We start from the raw sequence: 21,742 nt of genomic DNA, 5'->3' as shown, positions 1-21,742 counted from the left end.
ACAGACCAGTGATTCCACTAGGTCTACTCATGTGAATTAGAGATGAGCCATCGGTCCCAAAGGCACTTAAGTATTCTGCCATACTTCTGCCCTGGCACTAATGTACAGTAGAGTCTCATATCAGATATTTTTCCAGAAGGTGTGAGAAAGTGCTGCATCAATTTGCTAATTTTGTGATAACTGTCATTTTCCAAATGAAGGTTGTGGCTAAATTCTGCTCTGTATAACGTGGATGTAAACATATAGTATCTCCACAGATATCCACAGGATATCTGTGGCTGGTATGAAGGGAAGCCAAGTTCAATCTTAAAGTTTTGGCTGGCTATTTTGCAGTAATAATGCTCTAGGATATCACACTGAGGATTTCTGAGCATATCTCATCAAGCTCCTCTAAGTACTTACTCTGAAGCCATGCTGAAAACCCTACAGGGTAATGACTGTGTCTTATGGAGTAAGATTCCTACCACTCCTCCTAGTACTCCCATATTACATCTCATGATACCCCTGTGGAGGGGGACCACCACCAGACACGGCCACCCACTGTTATCTCATTAGCCTCCTAGAGAGACAGACTCCCCCAAATGCCAAACTCATGTTTTTTTCAACAAGTCTGTTGCTTCACTCTCCAGAAAAGCTGGAACCAGCCTTTGCTGTCTAAGATGTTTCAGTCTTCTCGTAATAGAACAAATGAGAATTAGGCAGGGATTCCAAGATCATAAACCTAAATAATTTCCTAATGGATGTACTGAACATAAACCTCTCGTAGAAGATGATGTCTTTCAAAATTATTAGTATCAAGAATTTTCACATGTAAAACCAAGACAAGAGTCTCTTTTCCAACTAAATACATCCTCAAAATATGAGGTCAGATACTGAATTATAAAAACTATTTCTCCTCAACAGAACCTTTAAAGAGACAGATGACTACCGTCTGATTATCTATGAGTCTACTAATAAAAGGCACAAATATCTATTCTAGTAAAAACACCCACTCATGGCCAGCAATATGTCTTCTAGAGAAAGTAATTATAAGTACCAGCTTCATTTAGATTATGTTAGTGTAATGAAGCAGAATTTCAGTGCATTTTTAAAATCAATAGCTCCTTCACATTTGCTCTAAATGTATTTAGGAGCTAGCATTATTCACTTATTAGTATGAGGTTACTGAAATGGATTTGATTGCAAATGCATTTTGTGCAGATCTCACCTCAGCCCTAGAAGTACAGTCCCCAGATTTTATTATGTTTGTGACAGAGCTTGTGTATTTTTAAAAAAACAGACTCCCCAACGCTTCAGTAGAAACCACTGTTCATTCAAGTAATTTCCAACTATGAGAATACCACACAGTGCATGGTTGACCAGCAAAGCTCAAGTACTAGTTTCTGCTCAGCATAACTTAGTAAAATCACCTGTTGACTTTGGTAACAACTAACTGAGGACCAGTCTAGCATACTTACAATGAACGTTTCTGCACCTAGTGAGTCCTAGCCAAAGGTGTGTTAGTTTGTGGTCAAAGACATTTCAATTTTGGTATAAGCAACCCTCACATTACTACAGCACTGCACCAAGAAGATAAAAAGCCACTACCTTTAATTTTACCTTATTCATCTGATGGGTTTTGGGAAGTGATCCATAAAAAGGTTGAGACAAGGATCTACATGCTTCACCTCTGAAAGGACTAATAGGAAAGTATTGGCCCATACTGACTTAAGGTTGTCAATGCATCTCTTCACTGATTAAGAGAAAAATAAAACGAAGTGATAGAAACACCTAGCAAGCTAGTCTAAGGACTTTTCACAAGAAACCATGACTTAGATAACCTGACCAAATCTTCAACTGTTAACTCTTCGCTTTTCCAGGACCAGGGTTTGTTCATCTCAAATGCAAATTCTGCAGAAATGCTCACTTAAAGAGAGACTTTTAACGTAAGGCAGGTAGTGCGTTGATGTGGTGATAGTTAACTAAGATTTTTTTTCTAATTTGTTTGATTTTCATAGCCTATTACCTGTGACTGGATATTTAACTCGTCAGGTATTTTAATTGTGTCAACGGAGTTTGTTAAAACAGAGAATAAGGTGAGACAGTTATTGAGTTGAGTAAGCTGGATGACACAAATGGCTCTAATTACAAGTTCGTCTAATGCATCACTGTGTTTTTGCTACCACCTGTCATTCTTTTACAAGGAAACAGTGCTTCCTAGTCATCTTGGAAGACATTAGTTTTTCATTGCAAGAACATGTATTAGACCACACCTACTAAAAAACGTGTGTAACCTGTGCTGCCTCGCAGTCTTTAATGCAAAGCATAACATAAGATGAAGGTTCATGGTGACCTGCAATCATTCGCTACAGATTTAGGTCTTCATCCAACAGCAAGCTCTATATAGACTGGTTACTTCATGTGCTGCACTCAGCTGAAGGGCCTAATTCTGTTTCCAGAGTTGCACACACAAGTCTTTGATTTCAGTAATTGATATATGGGAATACCAACAGCAGAACTGGATTTAATTTTCTGTTTACACAGCTGTCCTACTTTATTTGAATCAGTTTCTAAATCAGCTTAGTAAAATGGTACCTTTTTAAGCACATAAAAATTCCTGATAATATTTTTTACAGTAATATTTTTCTTTTTTTGCATGAATACATATGGGGCTGCTGTAACACAACCATAGTAGAATTGTCTTTCCATAGCAAACTAGATTTGCAACACACATGCATTACCTTTCCATTACAAAGCACTATTTAAACATGTTACAGAAATGAGTTTTTGTTTTTGTTTCTTTGTTTGTTTTTTGCTGTAGCATTAGCTCAAGTAATTGTAGACTTATGTTTTCTCTAAAATCTATTATCACCAACTGATATCAAGGGAGATTTTGTTAATGTCTGCTGCCAGTGCCTTCAGCATTCCCTAGAAGCATGCCTCATGTTTATTCAGCCTCAGAAAAAAAAGAAGCCAAGTGGTTTCCAACACATTACAAAAAAATTGACATTCTGGATATTATTTGTGACCTTGCACTAGTGGCAAATGGAATGCATTTTGTGATTTCATGTGAACCAAAGATTTAAAATCACCATCAATAATTCATAAGTTTAGGTTATACATAAAAGATGTCCATAACGGTGGACCATGAAAGACCGCATTTTCTACTTGCATCAGTTGAAACAGAGAAATCTTAGCAGTTTAAGCTTGAAATGTTATTTCATTGTTGTGACATCTTCAATGACTTCCAACAAGAGCAAGCTGTATGCAGCCCTGCCTCAGGGCAGGCTCTTGTGCTCAATGGCAGCCATGCCCAATATGCAAAGGTTGAATTCAGCTCCTGCCCAACCTCTCTGTTGCTTTCTCTGAAACAACTGTTTTCCAAGATTGCCTGGGGAAGAAAGTAACACAATTTAAACATCTATTTTCCTCTCTTTTTCTCATGATTAGAGACATTTTCATAATAAAGGCCAGGCTTTGTTTGCAAGCATTCCCACTAACTTAATGAAACAAGTAAAACTTAGTAAGGGAAGTAAATGGCTTACTGGCAGGATATAAACTCATTTTCCATTAGTAGGATAGAAAAATGAAGCACATCAAAACAAATGCAAAGTCCACTATTAACAGAGGATACATTAAGATTAGAAAGGATGTTATGTCAAATAGGGGCTATACACTAATTTTCTACAGATGATGATTTTAATACATGTTGTAAAAGAACAATCTAAAAGCAGCTTAAGGCTTTTATTAAAATGGATCACAAAATGCTTCCTATCTTTCAGTCAATAATCTCTTGCACACATGAATATAAGGCATAACAGCATGAGCTTCCTAGCTATAGACATACAGGAAAGCGGCTCCTGAGAGTTATGAAGTGTAGCCTAATATTCCAGGGCAATAAAATACCAATAACTGAGGCAAACCACTTCTCCTGACAACAGCAAACAAAAGAGTGTAGTGCTCACTTCCTGATAAATCCATACAAACAACTATTTTCATAATGCAGCTGATGGAGGGGGGAATCCATGTTCATGCCTTGCTCCTACATCAAAAGAGACATTAAGTTCAAGTACGATTTGTAACGATTCTGCAATAAAACAATGCAGATCAGCTGCATCTTGAACGCCTCACCTAGAAACAACATCCCCGGGAGAGAAAGAAGCACAACCTGGGGGGTGTTTTAATTGTTGTCCTTAATTAAACTTCAGTGAAGTTAAAAGCAGGGCGCAACAGCCATTTTCTGCTTCAGAAGTATCTATGCTTGCCATAAATGATAAAACAAATAAACTCTTCAACTTTATTAACTGAGAACTTCATTCAATTATACAGTTACCCCAGATTTTATTTCCTTCATAGAAGTACATGTGCTTAAATCTGCACGGGAGAGAGAGAGACTCTGACAAACAGGCGGTTTTGCACGATTTAAGGGAAGCTTGAGATTTACGCCAGAAATACAAGCTCAGACTACCGGAACGAAACTGGCAGTGGAACTTCACGTTCGTGCTCGGACTCTGGCCACATTTCGGAATGGGGCACACGTTTTGCCAGCAAAGCAGAGAGCGGATTTATTATCGCCGCTACCGCCGAGACGCCTGCTGTCGCAGCTGCAATTCCCCTTTCTAAAAACCCTGCTGCCGCGAGCAAATACAAGCAGCAACGCCTCCCCCGCACCTCCCCGAGAATAAAAATGACAAAAAAGAATAGGCAAGAAGAAGGGGAAGGGACAAAGGCGCAGGGTTCCCCCTGGCTGCCCCGGGCAGCGCCGGGCGCCCGGGGCCGGGGCTGGGCAGCTGTCCGCGGTGCTGAAAGGCGCGGGCGCCTCCCGCCCACCTCCCGCCCGGGGCTGGCGGCCGCCGGGCACCGGCAGCCGGTACCTCCCGCCGAGCCCCCCCGCCCCGCAAACCCCCTCCCGCCCCAACAGGTGCCCGCCGCCTGCCCCGCCGGCCCCGGCCGCCCCCGCTCACCTGCGGCGCGGAGGTGGAGCAGGAGGCAGAGCGCCCGGAGGCAGGCGGCCGCCCGCCGCATGGTGCCAGCCGCGCTGAGGCGAGGCGAGGCGAGGCGAGGCGAGGCGGGCAGCGCCGCGACACCGCGTCCCGCACCCCCCGCCCCCGGCAGTGAGCATGCCTGGGAGCGGGCTGCGCATGCGCGGCGCGGGCGGCGGGGCAGTTGTGCGGGCGGGTGCGCTCGCCTGCCTTGGTGAGGCGGGGAGGCGGCCCGGGGAGCGGCGGTGGCGGGGCTGGGCTCGACCCCCAGCACCGGGAAATGGGGTGCAGAAGTGTCCGGGGAGGAGAGAGATCTCCGGAGCCAGCCGCATGCAGGGGCAGGGGGCGGCAGCGAGGGGGGGGTTGGTTTGTCCCTCAGCTCCCAGCCGAAGCATCGCTCGGGGCTCGGGGCTGCCGCGAAATGGAGGGTTTTACTTCTCCCCCAGTATCGCAGGGCTGATGGGGCTCGTCTCGGAAGATCTGGTGTCTGTGGAAGGACTTTGACGATGTGTGGCTTTGTCTTTGTATCGAGGGCAATCCTCTCCTTCAGCGTGTTGTCAAACGCATCGTGTTGTCAAGTAAGCGGTGAGCGAAAACTGCGTGTTGGAAATCGCAGGTGATACAGAAATAAAGTAGCATTTGCCTGGGCTCTGCCGGAGCTCCAGGCAGTGGTTCAGACCAGACTGATGCAACACCTGCTCAGGAGATGCTTCGGAAATTCAATTACGTGGGTATCAGAGACCCACGTGAAGAGGCCAAACATGAAACAGCCCTGTAACAAGATCATTTTCTAAAGTTGAGTTTAATTGATTGAAAGAATCACTGGAGGCTAACCTTGAGAGGAAGCAGCAGATGTGTGACTCGGGGAGGGACCTGTCCGCCGGCTGCTGCGGGAGGGGGCCCGCAGTGTGTGCGCGCGGCCGGGTCTGCGGCCGAAATGATGCGTCCCGAGTCGAAAGTAACGAAGGAGATGAACACAGCTCGCTGGCTTCTTACTGGCTTTACATGAACCTTCGTGCAGAAATCTTCTTCACGTAAAGATGGGAAGGGCTGCACAGAGCTTGATACCTCAGTGCGCTTGCATGTGTGACCGTATGTGCGCAAAGGAGCCTCCTTTGCCTGCCCCCACACGGCTGCTCACATACGGATAGACGGTTAAGTCGCTAGCTTGACAGCAGCGTGAGTGAAAAAAGGCTCGGTTAGGAACACAGCACTTGATCTTTAGCTCTGCCCAAACCAGCGAATGTAAGTGATCAAGGGAATTTTTGAACAAGGAGTGGTATTTGAGCCCTGTCATCTCAGTAATATCTTTCATAGGCATTTTGCCTCAGATACCCTGCTAAATCGTGAGATTTCTGCTGCTTCCTCTGCCGAGACAATAATTTGCTGGGGTTATATACAAATTGCAGCATGTCCTGTTCCAGTTTAATCCTACTAGTTCTGACTAGTAGAAATGAAAGCAAAAAGAAATGAAAGAAAGAAGTCTATCTGTGCAGTGCACCCCACTTGTGCCCCCACAACTGCAGTTCATGTGTTCCCAGGCTTCAGAGGTTTACATAAGGGAAAAACAAGTGGGGGGGGGGCTACGCTTCCCTCGCTAAGTCGTGCAGTGCAAATTGCAATTTAGCCAACTCCTAGGGAAAGACACAAGAAAAATTTACTTACCGTCCTCTGATGTTTTGTTATTGCCCACAAGTCATCACCCTTGTGTGTTCTAGGCAAGGATTTAGGATCAAATATATAACACAGGATAACTCCACTGAAGCTAATGGTATTGATTTGTCCCCATGTGGTTACAGATGAGGCAGCTGTGGTTTCATATGATTGACTGCTGTAGCAATATCTACCCACCTCACTGGTAGAGCCCTAAGGCATCAAGACCAGATGACTCACTAGCACTCTTTAAGAAAACTGTTTTTCACTGAGGAAGTGTCTTGAGCTATGGGTTTGAGCTTGCATCCAAGAAAACTTTTAGGCTTCCAACTCATACTTAAGCTGAATTCAATGGGAAGCTAAAACTGAATAATTTGATGAATTTTGTAGCAATGCATCCTTTCTAAAAGGTAGTCTTGTCAATGCAAAATGGACCATTACTGTGTACTGAGAAGCTGTTAGACAGAAAGTGAGCCAACACGTTACATCAGCTTAAATTCTCTAGCTTCACTGATTTTTTAAACTTTTTTTTTTTTTTTCTCAAATACAGAATATACTAACAGCATTGAGATTACTAATGTGTTTCTTACTCTGAGAGAGTGTAGTAAGTCCAGAGCTGAATGAAGTATTTTGCTGAATTATTAATTTTACCAATATTTATAGGTGAAGTAAATGGCATGGCATACTGCTAATTCCTTTCAGGGTTTTTTTTTCCCATAGTACCTCCTTTTCTTCTGATGTGACAGATTGAGTATGCTGCTGAGAAGTCACACTCAGTACAATTACAGTTACAATTCAGACAGATTGTTCCAAGTTCTTACTGTTTTCCTTCCCTCTCACCCTGGGTAGATGATCTTACTTGTTTGAGATCCATTTTGCACTATTGCTTTAAGAGGAAGCTATGAAAATGAAAGCCAAATTCAAACCCAATCTTTAGTTGGTTTTGAATTACAAATACATAGATTAGCAACCAGATAATATATCTAAAGAAGAGAGAATCACATTTTTGTCTAAGATTAGTAATACAGATGCTCATATCTGTTTTCCCTTCTCAAACTTCAGCAGAAAACTGAAGCACTGTGTAGTAATAATTGAAAGCAGTTTGGGGAAGGACGAGGGGTGAAGAGGAGGTTATGTGCACAGATCAAAGGATTCTTTGGAGAGATGAATGCAGATCAGAAAAATAGCTACTTTTTAGGTGTCTGTGTGCATACAGCAATCTCAGCAGAGGAAAGCTCGTGACATGTACGATTAGGTCTCACACTAAATTATGTTGCTAGGATGGGAAGAGGAGCTCTTATAACACAATGTGGAAAGGTAACTGCTACAGGAGAAACGTCAGGGTATAGCTTGTGTCCTGAGAGTTTGCCTCTGGGCAATATCACTTTTACCAATACAAAGGAATCATACGCCTTAATAAGTATTGTCATTATAGTATTAAAGCCTTCTGAAATGATCTGAAACACTCCAGTGGTTTTTTTTGGCAGAGTATCTACTATACAAGTGAAAAACTGACACTAACTCAGCTGAGAGACAGGAAAAACTTTGACAGCATATGAGAGAGAAAGAGGGTGCAAGGGTATTTGTGGGTATGTCTGTAGATCTGAAACTTCAGGAGTATTATCCAGATTTTGGAAAGACTGTATTATATTTTTTTCTTTTTCTTTTCCTTTTTTTTTTTCTTTTTTTTTTTTTCTAATGAGATTAACTATGGCTGAAGTAGAAACATTTCACTCCTATTTTATTAGGCCATTTGGAAAGAATGAAATGGATGAAGGGGTACCTGACCAAAAGCTGCCTGTGAAAGACACAAAAACCCCAGTATTAATCCCCAGTGTGAGCAGCTAAAGTACTGAAAGAGACCTGTAGTGGGCTGGGGTAAACCTAACCAGTACTGAGGGCAAGGTGTAGCCCCCCCAAAACCAGCTCGCGACACAAGGCGTTAGTACTTGCAGATGCATTTACCCATGCTGATTACTTCCCTTCTGGCAGCCAGTTTCACTCATACATTTAGATTGTCAGCAAAGTTACATTATTTTTGTTTGATGCGAGGATATATGGCTCCAGATCACCTCCTTTCCAATGCAGTGCCCAAAAGCTATGATGTCCTATGGAATCTTCAGGTGTTTACAATGCTGCAGAAAGGAAGGAGAAATTAAGCTGGCCCTTCAGATGCTTGTTATGGCTTTCTTTGTATTTTCCATGTGAAGGAGAAAGCAAATAAATGTGATGTGGAGCTGCTTATTCCTGCCAGGTTGATGATAGCTTGTCTCAGCATTTTCTATTTAGTGGTAAAATACTTCGAAAGAGATTTGAAATAATAAGGACGGTTGTTTATCTTCTTGCCCATGGCAAGGTCTTTTAGCACTGTTTCCATCTGAAATCTAATTGTGCAAATGTACCAGAAATGTCAGCTTTTCTTTCCATTATGCTGCATTAGCTGTTCCATTGTTTTGCCCGAAAGTGGGACATGAAGACACAGGACAAAATACTCCAAATATAGGTGTGGAACTCACTTCACCTAACCTGAGACTTCTGCAAGGTAGGTATCTTTCCCTGTGCTAGTCATGCTGAGCTCCCTTTGTCATCAAGAGAAATAGGAAGTCCTAGACCTTGTTTCATCTGACCTCATTTAGATGTCAACCTTGGAATGAAACATGCCCCGAAACGACAGTTTTTCTCCAGCAACAGTAATGGGAATGTAACATAATTAGCTCGTGTGCAGATATGAATATTTGCTCAGATGACTCATGTTTTCTGACAAAGTTTTTCACCTGGGCATTTTTCTGTGTTTATAACTGGACATGTCTGTGGGTTTGAGTTGGTGATAAACAGCCCTCGACAAGAACGTAATCAATGATTCTATGTTAACAAATATTTTTGGCTCTCTGACCAGGTTCATTCATAGCAAATATCTGGAATAGCAAGTGACAACTCTGATTTCATACAGTTCAGGTACAATTTCACCATTTTCCCTGATTTGTTCTCCCTCTTATGCTATTTCATACCAGAGGGCAATAAAGATATATTCCTCAATTGTTCTACTGGGAGCATCAAGATTCATAAAGTCAGGTACTTTAAGTTACAACACAGGCAAAAAAAGATATAAAAAGAAGTTTCAGTTTATCCTCAAAACAGCTTTAGTCAAGGCTAGGAATATATCTCTTGAACTATAGTTATTTCTATATTCAGTAATTTTATGTCAAAATAATTTGATACGCCTTTGTTATATATATGGGTAAAAAACTCACAAATACGTGTGCATACTAATATGCATTTAAATATGGAATGAAGCAGCTGTGCTTGAGATTTAAAGTAAGTTACTCGGTACAATTTATACTCTAAATTCAAACTTCTCAGCACAGAATAACTAAATATGCTTAGAGATAATAATAATAGCAATCATCATCATCTCCTGTCTCAAGTGAGTCAAACTCGAGGTAATTCTGATTGATCTACTCCATAGAGTGTTAGAGTAAGTTCAGGAATTTGTTTCAGGAAGGAATTTGAGCATTTGTCTGTTTGTAACATTAGCCGCAGATGGTTTATTTGATGTTATATTTAAAGAAGTGTACCAGTCCTTGAACAGGAAATAAAAGTTAAATCAGTCAAAATCTTATTAATTGAATATACAATTTAATGCAAAGTTGACTTTCTTCTCTTAACCCATGTAAAGAAAAACAATCTGCCAGTCATCTCTCTCAGATTGTTTTAATATTCACCACTTTCTTGTATAAGCACAAAGCTTGATTTTAATTACAATTTTCCGGGTTTGGCTTCCTATTGACTTTTAAAACAATGTTTCTTGCAACTATGAAATGAGCTTTCAGTGCATCAAAACCTGCAGCACCTTAGGCTGGATGACAGGAAACTGAACTTTCAGTAGCGAACTGACATTCACGGAACATTAGGGGATGGGAGTCATAACAGTTGTCCTCAGCAAATAACAAGCAAACATCTTGTATAATTAATATTCAGCCTGACACTGTTCAGAGATTCAATAAGTAGAGGAATTTTTTTCATTAATTATTTCACTTTAGAGTATCATTTAATTAATTTTTGATTAGACACATGACATACCATAAGTGTAACATAATTTCCCTAGTTGGGAAGTTTAGATAATTGGTAGGACTCTGTTATCTCTTTATGCCAGGCTGATGTTATAAATGTGTTTGCTAAGGGAGAAGGCATGTGATCACCCCAAGGCATCTCAGATTGGGCCCAATAATATATCTGGATAAACTCTACGTTTATCTATCTCCAGTTAACTAGAGTTACACATAGACAATCCTACTGAAGTTCATATGCATCCCAAACAAGTCTTTTTTCAGTGAAAAGTAAAGACCACAGAATGAAATTCCACAGGTGTTAAGAGCCATGGTAAAAGCTTCCAAGTCTAAGGTCCATTTCTTCAACCTTCCCTTAACCAGCATATACCCACAGCATAATGTACATAATATTTGTTCTAAAATCTCTCTCAAACAATTTTCTGGTGTGGCAAAAGATGAGGAAAGAATTAATGTGAGCCAAATGCTAGCCATGTTACTTAACACAATTGTGGAAGGAAGACCAATCTCACAGCAACTAATTGGTGTAACTTGAACAGTATGGGTATATGCACTGAGTTTTAGGAGTCTGCAGAACACTCCTAAATCTTTAAAGAACTTACATATTTTATTATTAGATATATTACTTCATGGATGTTTTGTATGCTTGCTTGTTTTAGAAATATAAACTGGAAAGCAACAGCTTACAAGAAATTAATATCCCACTTAAATAATGTAGGGATAGAGAATATATAGAATATAATATTTAATTAATGTTTAATGTTAAAGGTACATTTAAGAGGGTCATAAAGGAATTGTCAAAAAGGTGCATAGTCCAGTGTGCGTGTTTCAAAAATAAAAGATTTACAGCAGAACATTATCCAAGTTCCAGTCTGCAGGCTTGGAAGTATTGTTATAAATTATGAGAACTGATGATAATTTCATAGCAAGCCCAGACAACCAAGTATACATAGTTTTGTTGAGGGTTGAACATGTTATTATGATTCACATATGAAACTCAATTTATTCTTTAGGAAAGAGTCAGACACCACCTAAATTAAAATTTTAGAACATCAGCACTTTTTAAGTCTCTAATTAGGGCTTCCTGGAATTCTCTGCTCAAAGTTGCTTTTCTTCTTTTGGTTTCTTCTAAAGCCTATTATTTTATCTGAATTTTTCAATTTCTTCTTGGAGAGTTTGTTAAATTTTATTTCAACAAATGTGATTCTACCTGTTAACACTGAGAGACACCAATTAAAAAGGTATTATCTCTAGTATAGCCAAGCTTTTAATGAAGCTAAGAGCCATTTTGATGTACCTATTAATGTTACTATAAAACATTGTCCCAGATTTGTTAAAGGATCTAAGTGTGTGTACTTGAGGGTTTCTGGAGTCAGTGACCACTGTTTGTTTTCAGCTGGAAGAAAAATTCTCTCAAAATTTCATCTACCCTGAATGTACTGCAGTTCTAGCTGCTGGCTGGTATGCTCATGGGCCATTCCATTAGAGCAAAAGTGCAAAGATGGTGCAAAAAGTCCTTAATTGCAAAGGACTTCCTTGTAGCTACCATTCTTGGCAGCTGGAAGTTAGATGGTGTCAGAACGGAATCTAGCAAACTTCTTTCTCTACCCGCACCTGGCAGTGTAAAGGAGAAGCTCAAAAGGGAATGTCGAAACAGGTATGAGTGGAAAGGAAAATAGTAGCAACATGAGACAGTGCTGGCATTAATAATCTGATGCAGTCTGACTGAAAAAGGAGAAACTGAAGTACAGTAGTGGATGGGGGAAACACAAGAGACACGACAAAAAGTGGTCAGGAAAACAGGAGATGGCAACAGAAGCATGAGGGTCTGTGGACAGTAAAACAAATGCTATAGTTTGGAAAAGAGTGCCAGACTCTTTGTGGGTTGAAATAAACATGTTCCAGTTTGCTGAGCAGCAAGTAATTTTATCCAGAGAAATAAACAAGCTCCTCTCTGCAATTTGTGATCTGGAGAAATAAAAAAAGAGAGGGCAACATTTAGTTATTGTTTCTCTTCGTGCCAGTTTAGGGATTTATGTCCTGCTTTCATAGCCGTGTGGGCTTCCTTGCCAACACCTAGGGAACACTATGATTAAAGACAAGGAAAATAATGGTGTTGTTAACCATAACTTTCTAACTGATAGAAAGAGGAAAATTAAAAACAGAGCACAAGCAAAAAGAATGGCTCTTTCATTTTAATTTTCTTATTTTTCTTGTTTTGTGGAAAGGCTTTAACAAAGGCTGTGTCACTGGGTGCAGTCTAACCGTATGGAGTCCAGAAGGTGTACTTTTTCCAGGTAGCAGCCAGTCTTATTTAGATGTAACAAAAGTAACAAAGGTAGCCTATAGGTGGATCAGCAGTTACAGCTGAGAACTGATCAGACCCATGTAAAGTATCACAGATAACCTAACCTGTAGGGTTAAAGATGATCAATGGATACAATTTTTAACTCCTATAACATCTGAAAAGTGGTTTTATAAAAAGGAGTCTTTTGGGGAGCTGTCTAAAATAATAATCATATAAGTACATCTCAGCAGTCTTAGATGTCTTTCTAATGTTCTCTGTTCTCCTTTATATTTTAATTTAAACAGTAAATCAATATCCTGACAGGAACTTCAAAATCAATATATCAATCTAATTTCTTGGCAATGCTTTACCGCTTTGTCTTGCACAGGACAATGCAGTCTTGTCATCATATAACAGAAACATTCATAATAAATAAATAAATCAGTATTCCCAACTGGTGTATTGCAGTGCTTTTACTTCACCATTTGTTTTAATTTATCTTGCTCTTCATTTGTATAAGCTGCTGGACAGACTGTGAAAATTGAGGAAAACTTGAGAACAGGAACAAATGCTTTATTTGGCTACTTGTTTTATAGTCTTATTTGTTTTAGAACTTCAGAAAAGGAGGACCTCATCAGGTCTAAAGTGTGGGCTTCTTACTGTCTACAGACTCGTTATCTTTGTCCACCTCTTATACGCTCTTGTCACATTTTCATCATGTGGCATCAAATCAAAGCTGTGTCTGCCTTTGCTACTAATATGTCACTACTCCTTATTTTGTTTCTGAAGAGAAAAATCTTTTCTTCCTTTTAAAATCTAGAATCTTTCTGATACTCAACTCTGACATAAGGTTTATTTTCTTGAAAATAAAATTCTTTCAAACTTCTGAGACAGGCCTTGCTCTAACCAATAACATGCAATGGTGGTCTAATTCTTCCTCTGTTGTTTTTTCACTTAAAGCTGCTTTTACACATCCAAAATATAATTAGATTCCTACAAACCACAAAGTTTTTTTACACTTTGTAACTTGCATTATAAAAGGAAATACTGATAAAAGATGAAGAATTAGAATTTTTTTTCTTAAGTCTTTAAAAATATGTTTAGTGGGTTTTGGATAATGTATTTTATTTTAACCCTTGAAATTCTTCCTTAACTAAGAAAGGACAATTCCTTGATTTATCCAGAGCATTTCTCAGTGGAAAGAAATTCCCCCAAAACCTATCCCATAAATGTGTGGTTATTTTGTTCTCCAATCATCAGTGGTATAAAAATAATCACAGATACCTTTTCTAATTGAGAAAAAGACTCTGACAAGATTGGAATGATTTCACATTGCAATTTTACTAATAGCCATATTTGAATCAGTATTATTTTTCTCTATACTTTGCTTCCAGAAAATAGCTACTAAGCCACTTATCCTCCAGCAGCTGGTACCCTGAGAGGGAATATAGGCTACAATGCTCAAAGTGGCTCAGGTCATAGAGGACATTGTCCATGTAATGATTTCAACTTGTTTTTGACTCCTGGGAGTCTGTACAATTCCAAATTATTTATAAAATGAAAATTGAAGAGAAAAATCATCCAATATGGAAGGTTTCCATTGAAACAGTATGTTTACACTTACACAGCCAAGCTAAATACCTCATTGTTTGGACTCTATTGCTAAATCTTACATACTTTGAAACCAGCTGAGAATGGCTAAATACGGTCTCACTGTTGTAATTCTGTGGTTTTGGGATACAATCCTAGGTCAGACCTCTCATCTGACATTTTAATCAGGAAGCTGCATTGGATTCCCAAATTAGTGTCAAAAGAGCCCTCCCTTGGACATTTAACATTAGCATTAAACAATTTCCATCCATTGCTTCATCTAAAATTTGATCTCTGAGGAGACCATAAACTAGATGTCCTAGGAACAAGGAAGGAAATAGCAAAGCACGTGGTTATTGACAAGATTTCTTAACTGCTGAAGATTTATTCTTAAAGCATTCTGGTTTTCCAAGGCCTCACTACAAGATAAATTTTCTCAGTGCCTGTTCTTGCTTCTTCTGCAGTGCTTTTGTCAGATTGTTGGTAGTGTAAAGGGGCAACTTGATTTTGCTCCCTCTGTCCTACAAAGACTTTCTATCACATGGCTATGGACATTCTATCACATGGCTATGGCTGAACCCCATAACCTGGTCTGGCTTCTGTGTCGTGTTTCCACTGGTACATTGCAGCTCCTTCCCCCATTACAACAAACTCTTTAGTAGATGTCTGCAGGAAAGGTCTTGTTCCAAGAGGGATCAGACGAGACTTGAGAGACAGTGTCTGTGTTGGTGGGAACATGGTTATAATAATCAGCTGTACTCATCTAGGATGATGTTAAGCTCCCTTTTTTTGGATTCAACAACTGTCTTCCATGAAATTAAATGTATCTGCCTTGTAAAGATTAGAAAATATTCTAGAGGCATATTTGACACTATCACAGTGTTACAAAAGTGTTACAGTAACAAAGTCAAATGTGAAGAAGATGGGAAACATAAAGTTTGCCCAGAAAACTTTGCTTTGATTCTGTTGTGCCTACCCATTAAAATGCAGCCTCCATGAGGTGGCCACATACTACACTATTCCCTAAGATAAAACAAGAAGAGGTGTAATACAATAGGATAGTCTTCAGATTTTATTCCTGACATTTGAGATATTTGCACAAGTTTTCCTCAAATGTGTGTACACTTCCAGCATTTACAGTGAGGAAAAGAAAAAGAGACAAAAGGAAAAAAAAAACAAACACAACAATGTAAATGCCATGACACAGGAAGCTATTAAAAACTAATATTACAGTGGGGATTTAATTTATTCAAGTAGCTTATGGTAAGACTTTTACATAAAAAAAACACCTTCTCATCCTCCAGTTTCAGCGAAAAAATAACACATAATGCAAAGTTTTAATTGCCTTTAGTTTCCATCAGCCCAAGCCTTCTCATAATTATTACTGAATTTCTTCAAATGCTTGGAGATAAACATGGTATCATGTGATAATATAGGTGTAAAAGGATTCCACCTCTTTAAACTGGCATAGACATAGAAAAACTATTTCCTTAGACTTGAATTGCTTTAAAAAATACTGATGAATCTGACACAGTATCTCTCAGAATACTAATAAAACATATATTTTTAATATAAGAAAATATATTTTTAACAGCTTGGGCAGATGGGATTGGGAGCAATAGTCATTTATGACACAGCTGAAAGATTACCTCTCCACTTTTTTAAAGACCAGGTGCTAATGAAGCGTCCAGCTGTGGATGCTGATGGAGTGCTGAAGAGTTCCAGTCTGGTGTGTGTGTACCTCAAAACAATTTGTAATCCCCAAGTTCATTGTGTGGTTCACTGCAATCTTTGAGAATTATTCCTTCACAGCAACATTTCCAGATCTTTTTGACACCCCTTCCCCCACCCAAGGGTCCTTGGAGGGTCATCCCAGTCATCACTTATTCGCAGAGCTGCAATGTAAAATTAATAGTACTTTCTGTTCCAAAAGCATTTTATTTTAGATCTCTAACAGCTTTACTCTTACATGGATGTGTCCACACGCTCTCACAGTCATGGGCTGAACCCCAGTAGGGAAGGAAAGTGCAGACTTTACCTGATGGATTAATTCAGACTAGTATCTGGGGAAGTCCCCTTGGCTGCAAGTGGAAGTGAGTATGGCTACATTCTCTGGGATCTCTGGCAGGAGAAGGCATCTGTGAATTCTGCTGGGAGCTTCCCGGAAGCCCGGGAACAGAAAGTCTACCAGAAAAGTGCTGAACTAATGAAGCACTTGGACTTTGTGGTTTCTTGGATGATGCAGCTCCTGATCATTTGACAGCCTGATGCTTGTCGCCTAGACAAGTCTGTTACCACCGTAATTCCTCTGTTACAGCAAATCTGTCCCAGGACACATACCTACCTTTTATTTATGATGCTTGTCTCCTCTTCGTAGTTATCCTGCTTCATCACCTTTCTGGCTCACACCTATTTTGCCATTCGACCCCGTCAGAGATGAGCACCACATGCAGTGGAGATTAAAGGAACTGTGAAGTTCAAATAGCAGAAAAGCAAACTAAGCCCAAGTAGCAGGTTCAGTCTTAAAGAAAACCCTCGGGAATCCTCAGTATGGGCCAGGACGCTCACTAGATGTCACTGTTCTACAGAAATAAACGTGTGAGCACTTCTTTCTGGCTGTAAATGTAGTGGGTCTTTAACCAAGTAGGGCAGCAACTGTTATTTTCAGCAACTGAGCTAATCTACAAAACTTCCATAGTTCATCAAAAGGTTTCTCCAAATGCCGTACTTCACTTGCACTGTCTGATTTTCCTCTCACTTACTTCAATGTGAAACAAGAATAACTTATCTCAAAATTGAGTAGTTATCTTGGTTCATGGCCAGAGAGGAATTCTGCCATTTTTCAATCTTTTACCTAACCATACTTTATAAGATATGTGCTTTAGAGATGGGGTAATCTCAAAATTAACAATGTAGCACTTTGCACTGCCTGGCTGCATGTATGCTTCATATTTTTCACTCTGCAGGTAAAAAAAAAGAAAAAAAAAGAAAAATAAAGAAAATATTTTGATGGCACATTTGTCCAAGTGCTTAATTTTGGGCACTTACTTCATATGTCTAAACTAGAAGCTAGTTTTGTTAGGCTCACTATATGATCACTAGAAAGCAACTGGGTCTCCCACAGTGATTCAAAAAGGAAGTCTGAGAGAGCTCTCTCTTCTGAGAGAGCTTCTTTTTTTCCACTGAGCACATCAGGATCTCAGGGAGAGATGGCTTTTCTTACCTGAGCACATAAAGTTACCTGAGTAAAATTTGGCAGTGTGAACACTTCCAAAGATACTAGACTGTGTTGTATCCATGTATTTTAACATAGAAAAGAAGCTACTAGCAAGAAAGCAGACTGCAAAGCTACAATACGCAGTCACTAATAACTGCCAGATTTGGCACTCCTTACTCTGCATTTGCTGAATCAATAAACTTTGGGGGAAAAAATCCAACCCACCAGTTACCCAAGTGTATCCAGAGCAATATTAGCACATAACAGCATGTTTCGACATGGGGGGTCACACTGCTGACTTGAGGCAGTTAGCTTAGGTGCTCTGACTCACCTTATGCAGAATCTACTGCTCTCTAGTGACTCCTTTACTTTTATATAGAGAAACTAGGATGTGAATCACCCTCAAGAGTGCAGTTCAACAGCATTTTAAACTGATCTAAGTCAGCGGTGTGGCAAGTCCCACCTCCAGCTGTACATTCCTGTTCTTTCTCCCTCATGTCTGGTAGGTGGAGAGCTGGTTCAGCCAAAAATGAATCCAGAGGGAAAAAAACCCATACAACAAAAAAGCTTAGTTTTCTATTTTGGATAAGCTCCCTGAAGAGACTTGATGATTGGCCCCAGGATTAGTGCAGGGGAGAAACATGGGAATGTGCCACCAGGACGGTAGAAGGCAAGACCCCAATCACCCTGACTAAGCTTTGCTCATGCTGCTCAAGACCCACTCATTTAAGTAGGTGAGTAATGTAGCCTGCTCTGGGCAATGCAAACTCACTCCACAGTCACATCTCTCCCTGCAGTCTCTGCCTATATTTCCCAGCTAAACCTCCTGAAGTGTAAAACTTACAGGGCAGATTCTAGCCTCTGGTTCTCATAAGGTAACAAGATTTTCTCCAGAACAACATGTCAATGAAGTGAGAACCTTGCACTGGATGAAGAGGACATTCACATTCCCTCCTGAGTAAAACACAAAAATCCAGCTAAGTTCTATGTTAGGACTGAACCAAAGAGGAGCGATGCATATTTCTGAGTTGTTATAACGTTCTCAGGGGCATCTTGGCTCTCAGTCTGGTTACACATTAGGAGGATGGCGGAAGGCTTGGAAATACCTTTTGTCTTCAGCTCCAGTGCTAACCCAAGTACAGCTTGCATAGATCAAGGGAGCTCTCTCTACGTATTTTAAATTATGCCAAGCAATTAGTCTTCATTAACAGCTTGTCTAATTTAATTTCAAAAGATCAAGCTGTTTGCCTGTTAGATGGCTGAAAGAAAAAAGAATGAAAAAAAAAAAAAAGGCACAGAACCTTCAAACTAATATGTGGCTGCCAAGTCTATGTATCAGCTAAACTCAGAAGTCATTGCTGCTTACCTCAGCTTGTTATCTGCTCCCATTTTGTCCAGAAACTTCACATCATTCTTGACATTGTATCGGAACATTTAGTGGATGATCTTTAGCACTACAAAGTGCTAAGAACTATGGGAGATTGATTCTTTATTTTGCTAGAAGCAACTATGAGTAAGACAAAAATCAAAGCCTTTTAACTAGCCTGTAGCATTGAGAGTCTTATGTGAATTGAAGCTCCTGTCATGTGGAATATCTCAAAGAAATTCAAAGATTTCATTGAACTTCCTTAGGATGAAGCTAATAAGACTGTCTTTAAATATTTGACCAGAGAGTTGCAGATCTGAACTGATGGGTGTCTTCACCAACCACCTCTACATTTTGTCTGAGGATGTTTTTTTCTAAGAACACATATTCACAGTACCATTAATTCATAGGTTACAAGCAAGCAGTTCTCTACTCTTCTTATCCATTCTTATCCATGCTACTTAGAGATATTCTCTCTGGGAACGTGTGACTCCTTGGTTACACTTCATTGCTGAGAAATAAATGCTCCATTCAGAGATTTTGAAGGCCAGTTAAGCCTTTGCCAAAGACTTACAAAACTGTGTGGTTTGTGATGCAGGTATTTTCCCTGCATTTAAGAAAGCTAAACATCAAATATACACTGGAAATTTTTTTTCCAAGAAATCCACTTCTGGTTTCCCTGCTCAGAAATCACTGTACCTATATAAAACTATATCTAATAAAATGGAAGGCACTCAATAGGCACAGAAAAAGTGGGAGACAATACAATTTCTGACTTTGATTCACATTGCAAGGAAATGGACAATTCTGCTTTGTTGTCCTACTTTTATTTGTTCTTTCTCATATTCTGGGGGCTTCCAGGGTTGTGAAGGGTGCAGGAAATCAATAGAAATACAGAACTGGGTTGAGATTCCCCAGGGTTCATGGGACTGGAGCAGAAAAGCAGAATACAAGGAAAGCAAGGTAAAAAACAGAGCTGTCTTGGAATGTTGGCTGGGATGTGAGGGTCATGGTCTTACGCTCTCTAGTTTGCAACCCCAGCAGGAATTTGATCCATATTCTCCTACTTCTCCAGTCAGTGCCCTAACCAAGTGTACTAGGTATCTTCCATCTCTTTAAATGAAATAGGTTATTTTTGAAAGAACACTACATATTTCATGGGTGCACATCCCTAGGCCCTCCTTAGCACACAGAATATTTGCTGGCTTCTTTTCCATTCTCTTTAGTTCAACATAATAAAATACATAAATAGTGTGAGCATTTGAGCATTGCAATTATGTTCTGTGCTATGGCTTCCCATGTGTTCTTAGATTGTTGTTATGCTTTGGTCACAATATTTCAACCCCCTGTAAGCCCTGTTGTTTCCAATTATTTTTTTTTTTTTTTTTAGAAAACTTGAGGATTTAGATACTATGTGAATAAGTAGCTGTTTGGCAGTCAAAAGATTCCAGCTTGTTTTCAACTCATCATCCAAGATGTGGTTCAGAAAGTCGAGAGGTTGTTACTGGCAGAACTTTGACCAAAACATTGCTTCGGACATCTCATAAAAAAGATTTAAAAAAACCCCAAACATCCCTGAAAATACTGAATTTGTGAGAAGTGCAGATGCAGGGCTGTCAAGGTCTCATCGTCTTTTTGCATTTAGATATGGTCATGCATGAGAGGTGTTTTTTCCTCCAGTGGTCCTTAGGAAGCTATGGAGCATGACCCATGAAACACAAAGAAGAAACAAGTTATCAGCTCTCTGAAGGAGGTCATATCAGCACAGGGAAAAAAATACAATCATTTTCTGGCCAACCGGCTAAGCTAAATGCCAGATGAGGAGTGTGGTCACCATAAGTTTCTTCTGCTGTGAATGCATAAAAAGAGGTGCTGTCAAAGAGCCCTTCTGACTACATTAAGGTTCAATAAAGCTTCTTATCCCCCTGTTCTGACTATAGAGTGAGCCTTAAACTGACCTGTTTGGCACTAATGAAGCCCTGTTAGATTCACCTACATCAGAAGAGTTCAAGCCACATTACCTGCCCCTCAATACTTGCTTTGTAAAGCAACAAGTTCAAAGGGAGTACTTTGTTCTCTGTAAGTACTGAAGCAAAGAGAGATTAAGTGACTCATCCAGAGTCACCCAAGGAGTCTGTGACTGAGCCAGAAATACAGACAATTCCTATTCCAGCACTTTAAATAAAAGACAATATTACGATTTCCTGTAAATCTTCCATGACTTGTTGTGTTTTAGCTTCAGATCACTTAAATAGAAGATTTTGAAAGTAGACTCGTTTACTAGGGCTTATCTGAAAAGAGTAAGTATGACAGACTAAATTAGTCTCTGAATATCACTTTTTGTGTTTCTTGCGCATTTGCTTTCTTGAAACTGTGGTACCACTTCACAACAGCAGAAAGATTTCCTTTTTCCAGTAAATCAATGCACATGATTGCTGAATATGTTCCATTGGCAGCGACAAAAATTGAATTATTTCATTTTATTATGAAAATATTCACCCTTCAGTCTTGTTGGAGGAGAAGGTTGTGACTGAAAGATGATTTGTTTGGCAACCAGCAGACTCTCCATACTGCAGTTTTTCTTTCGTCAAGCCCAGAGGC

At 39.8% G+C, this 21,742-nt stretch overlaps 1 protein-coding gene across 3 annotated transcripts in view; it reads right to left on the bottom strand.

The window, feature by feature from the left end:
* Window positions 1–4,999, bottom strand: part of PTPRR (protein tyrosine phosphatase receptor type R) — a 145,534-nt gene extending 140,535 nt beyond the window's left edge. Inside the window, exons 1-2 of one of the 3 annotated variants that reach the window (XM_051639393.1) lie at window positions 4,944–4,962; window positions 3,945–4,021 (exon numbers count right to left, since the gene is read on the bottom strand). In XM_051639393.1, coding sequence (XP_051495353.1) covers window positions 3,945–3,978 — 34 coding nt within the window. In that variant the 5' untranslated portion in view covers window positions 3,979–4,021; window positions 4,944–4,962. Of the gene's footprint in view, window positions 1–3,944; window positions 4,022–4,943 lie in introns of all 3 variants that reach the window. The other 2 variants (XM_051639382.1, XM_051639420.1) reach the window with 2 other exon arrangements.
* Between the last annotated feature and the right edge of the window lie 16,743 nt (window positions 5,000–21,742).

The sequence above is a fragment of the Apus apus genome, chromosome 1 (assembly GCF_020740795.1).
Source record: "Apus apus isolate bApuApu2 chromosome 1, bApuApu2.pri.cur, whole genome shotgun sequence".
Taxonomy (NCBI): Eukaryota; Metazoa; Chordata; class Aves; order Apodiformes; family Apodidae; genus Apus; species Apus apus.
This window is presented reverse-complemented; position numbering and strand designations above follow the sequence as displayed.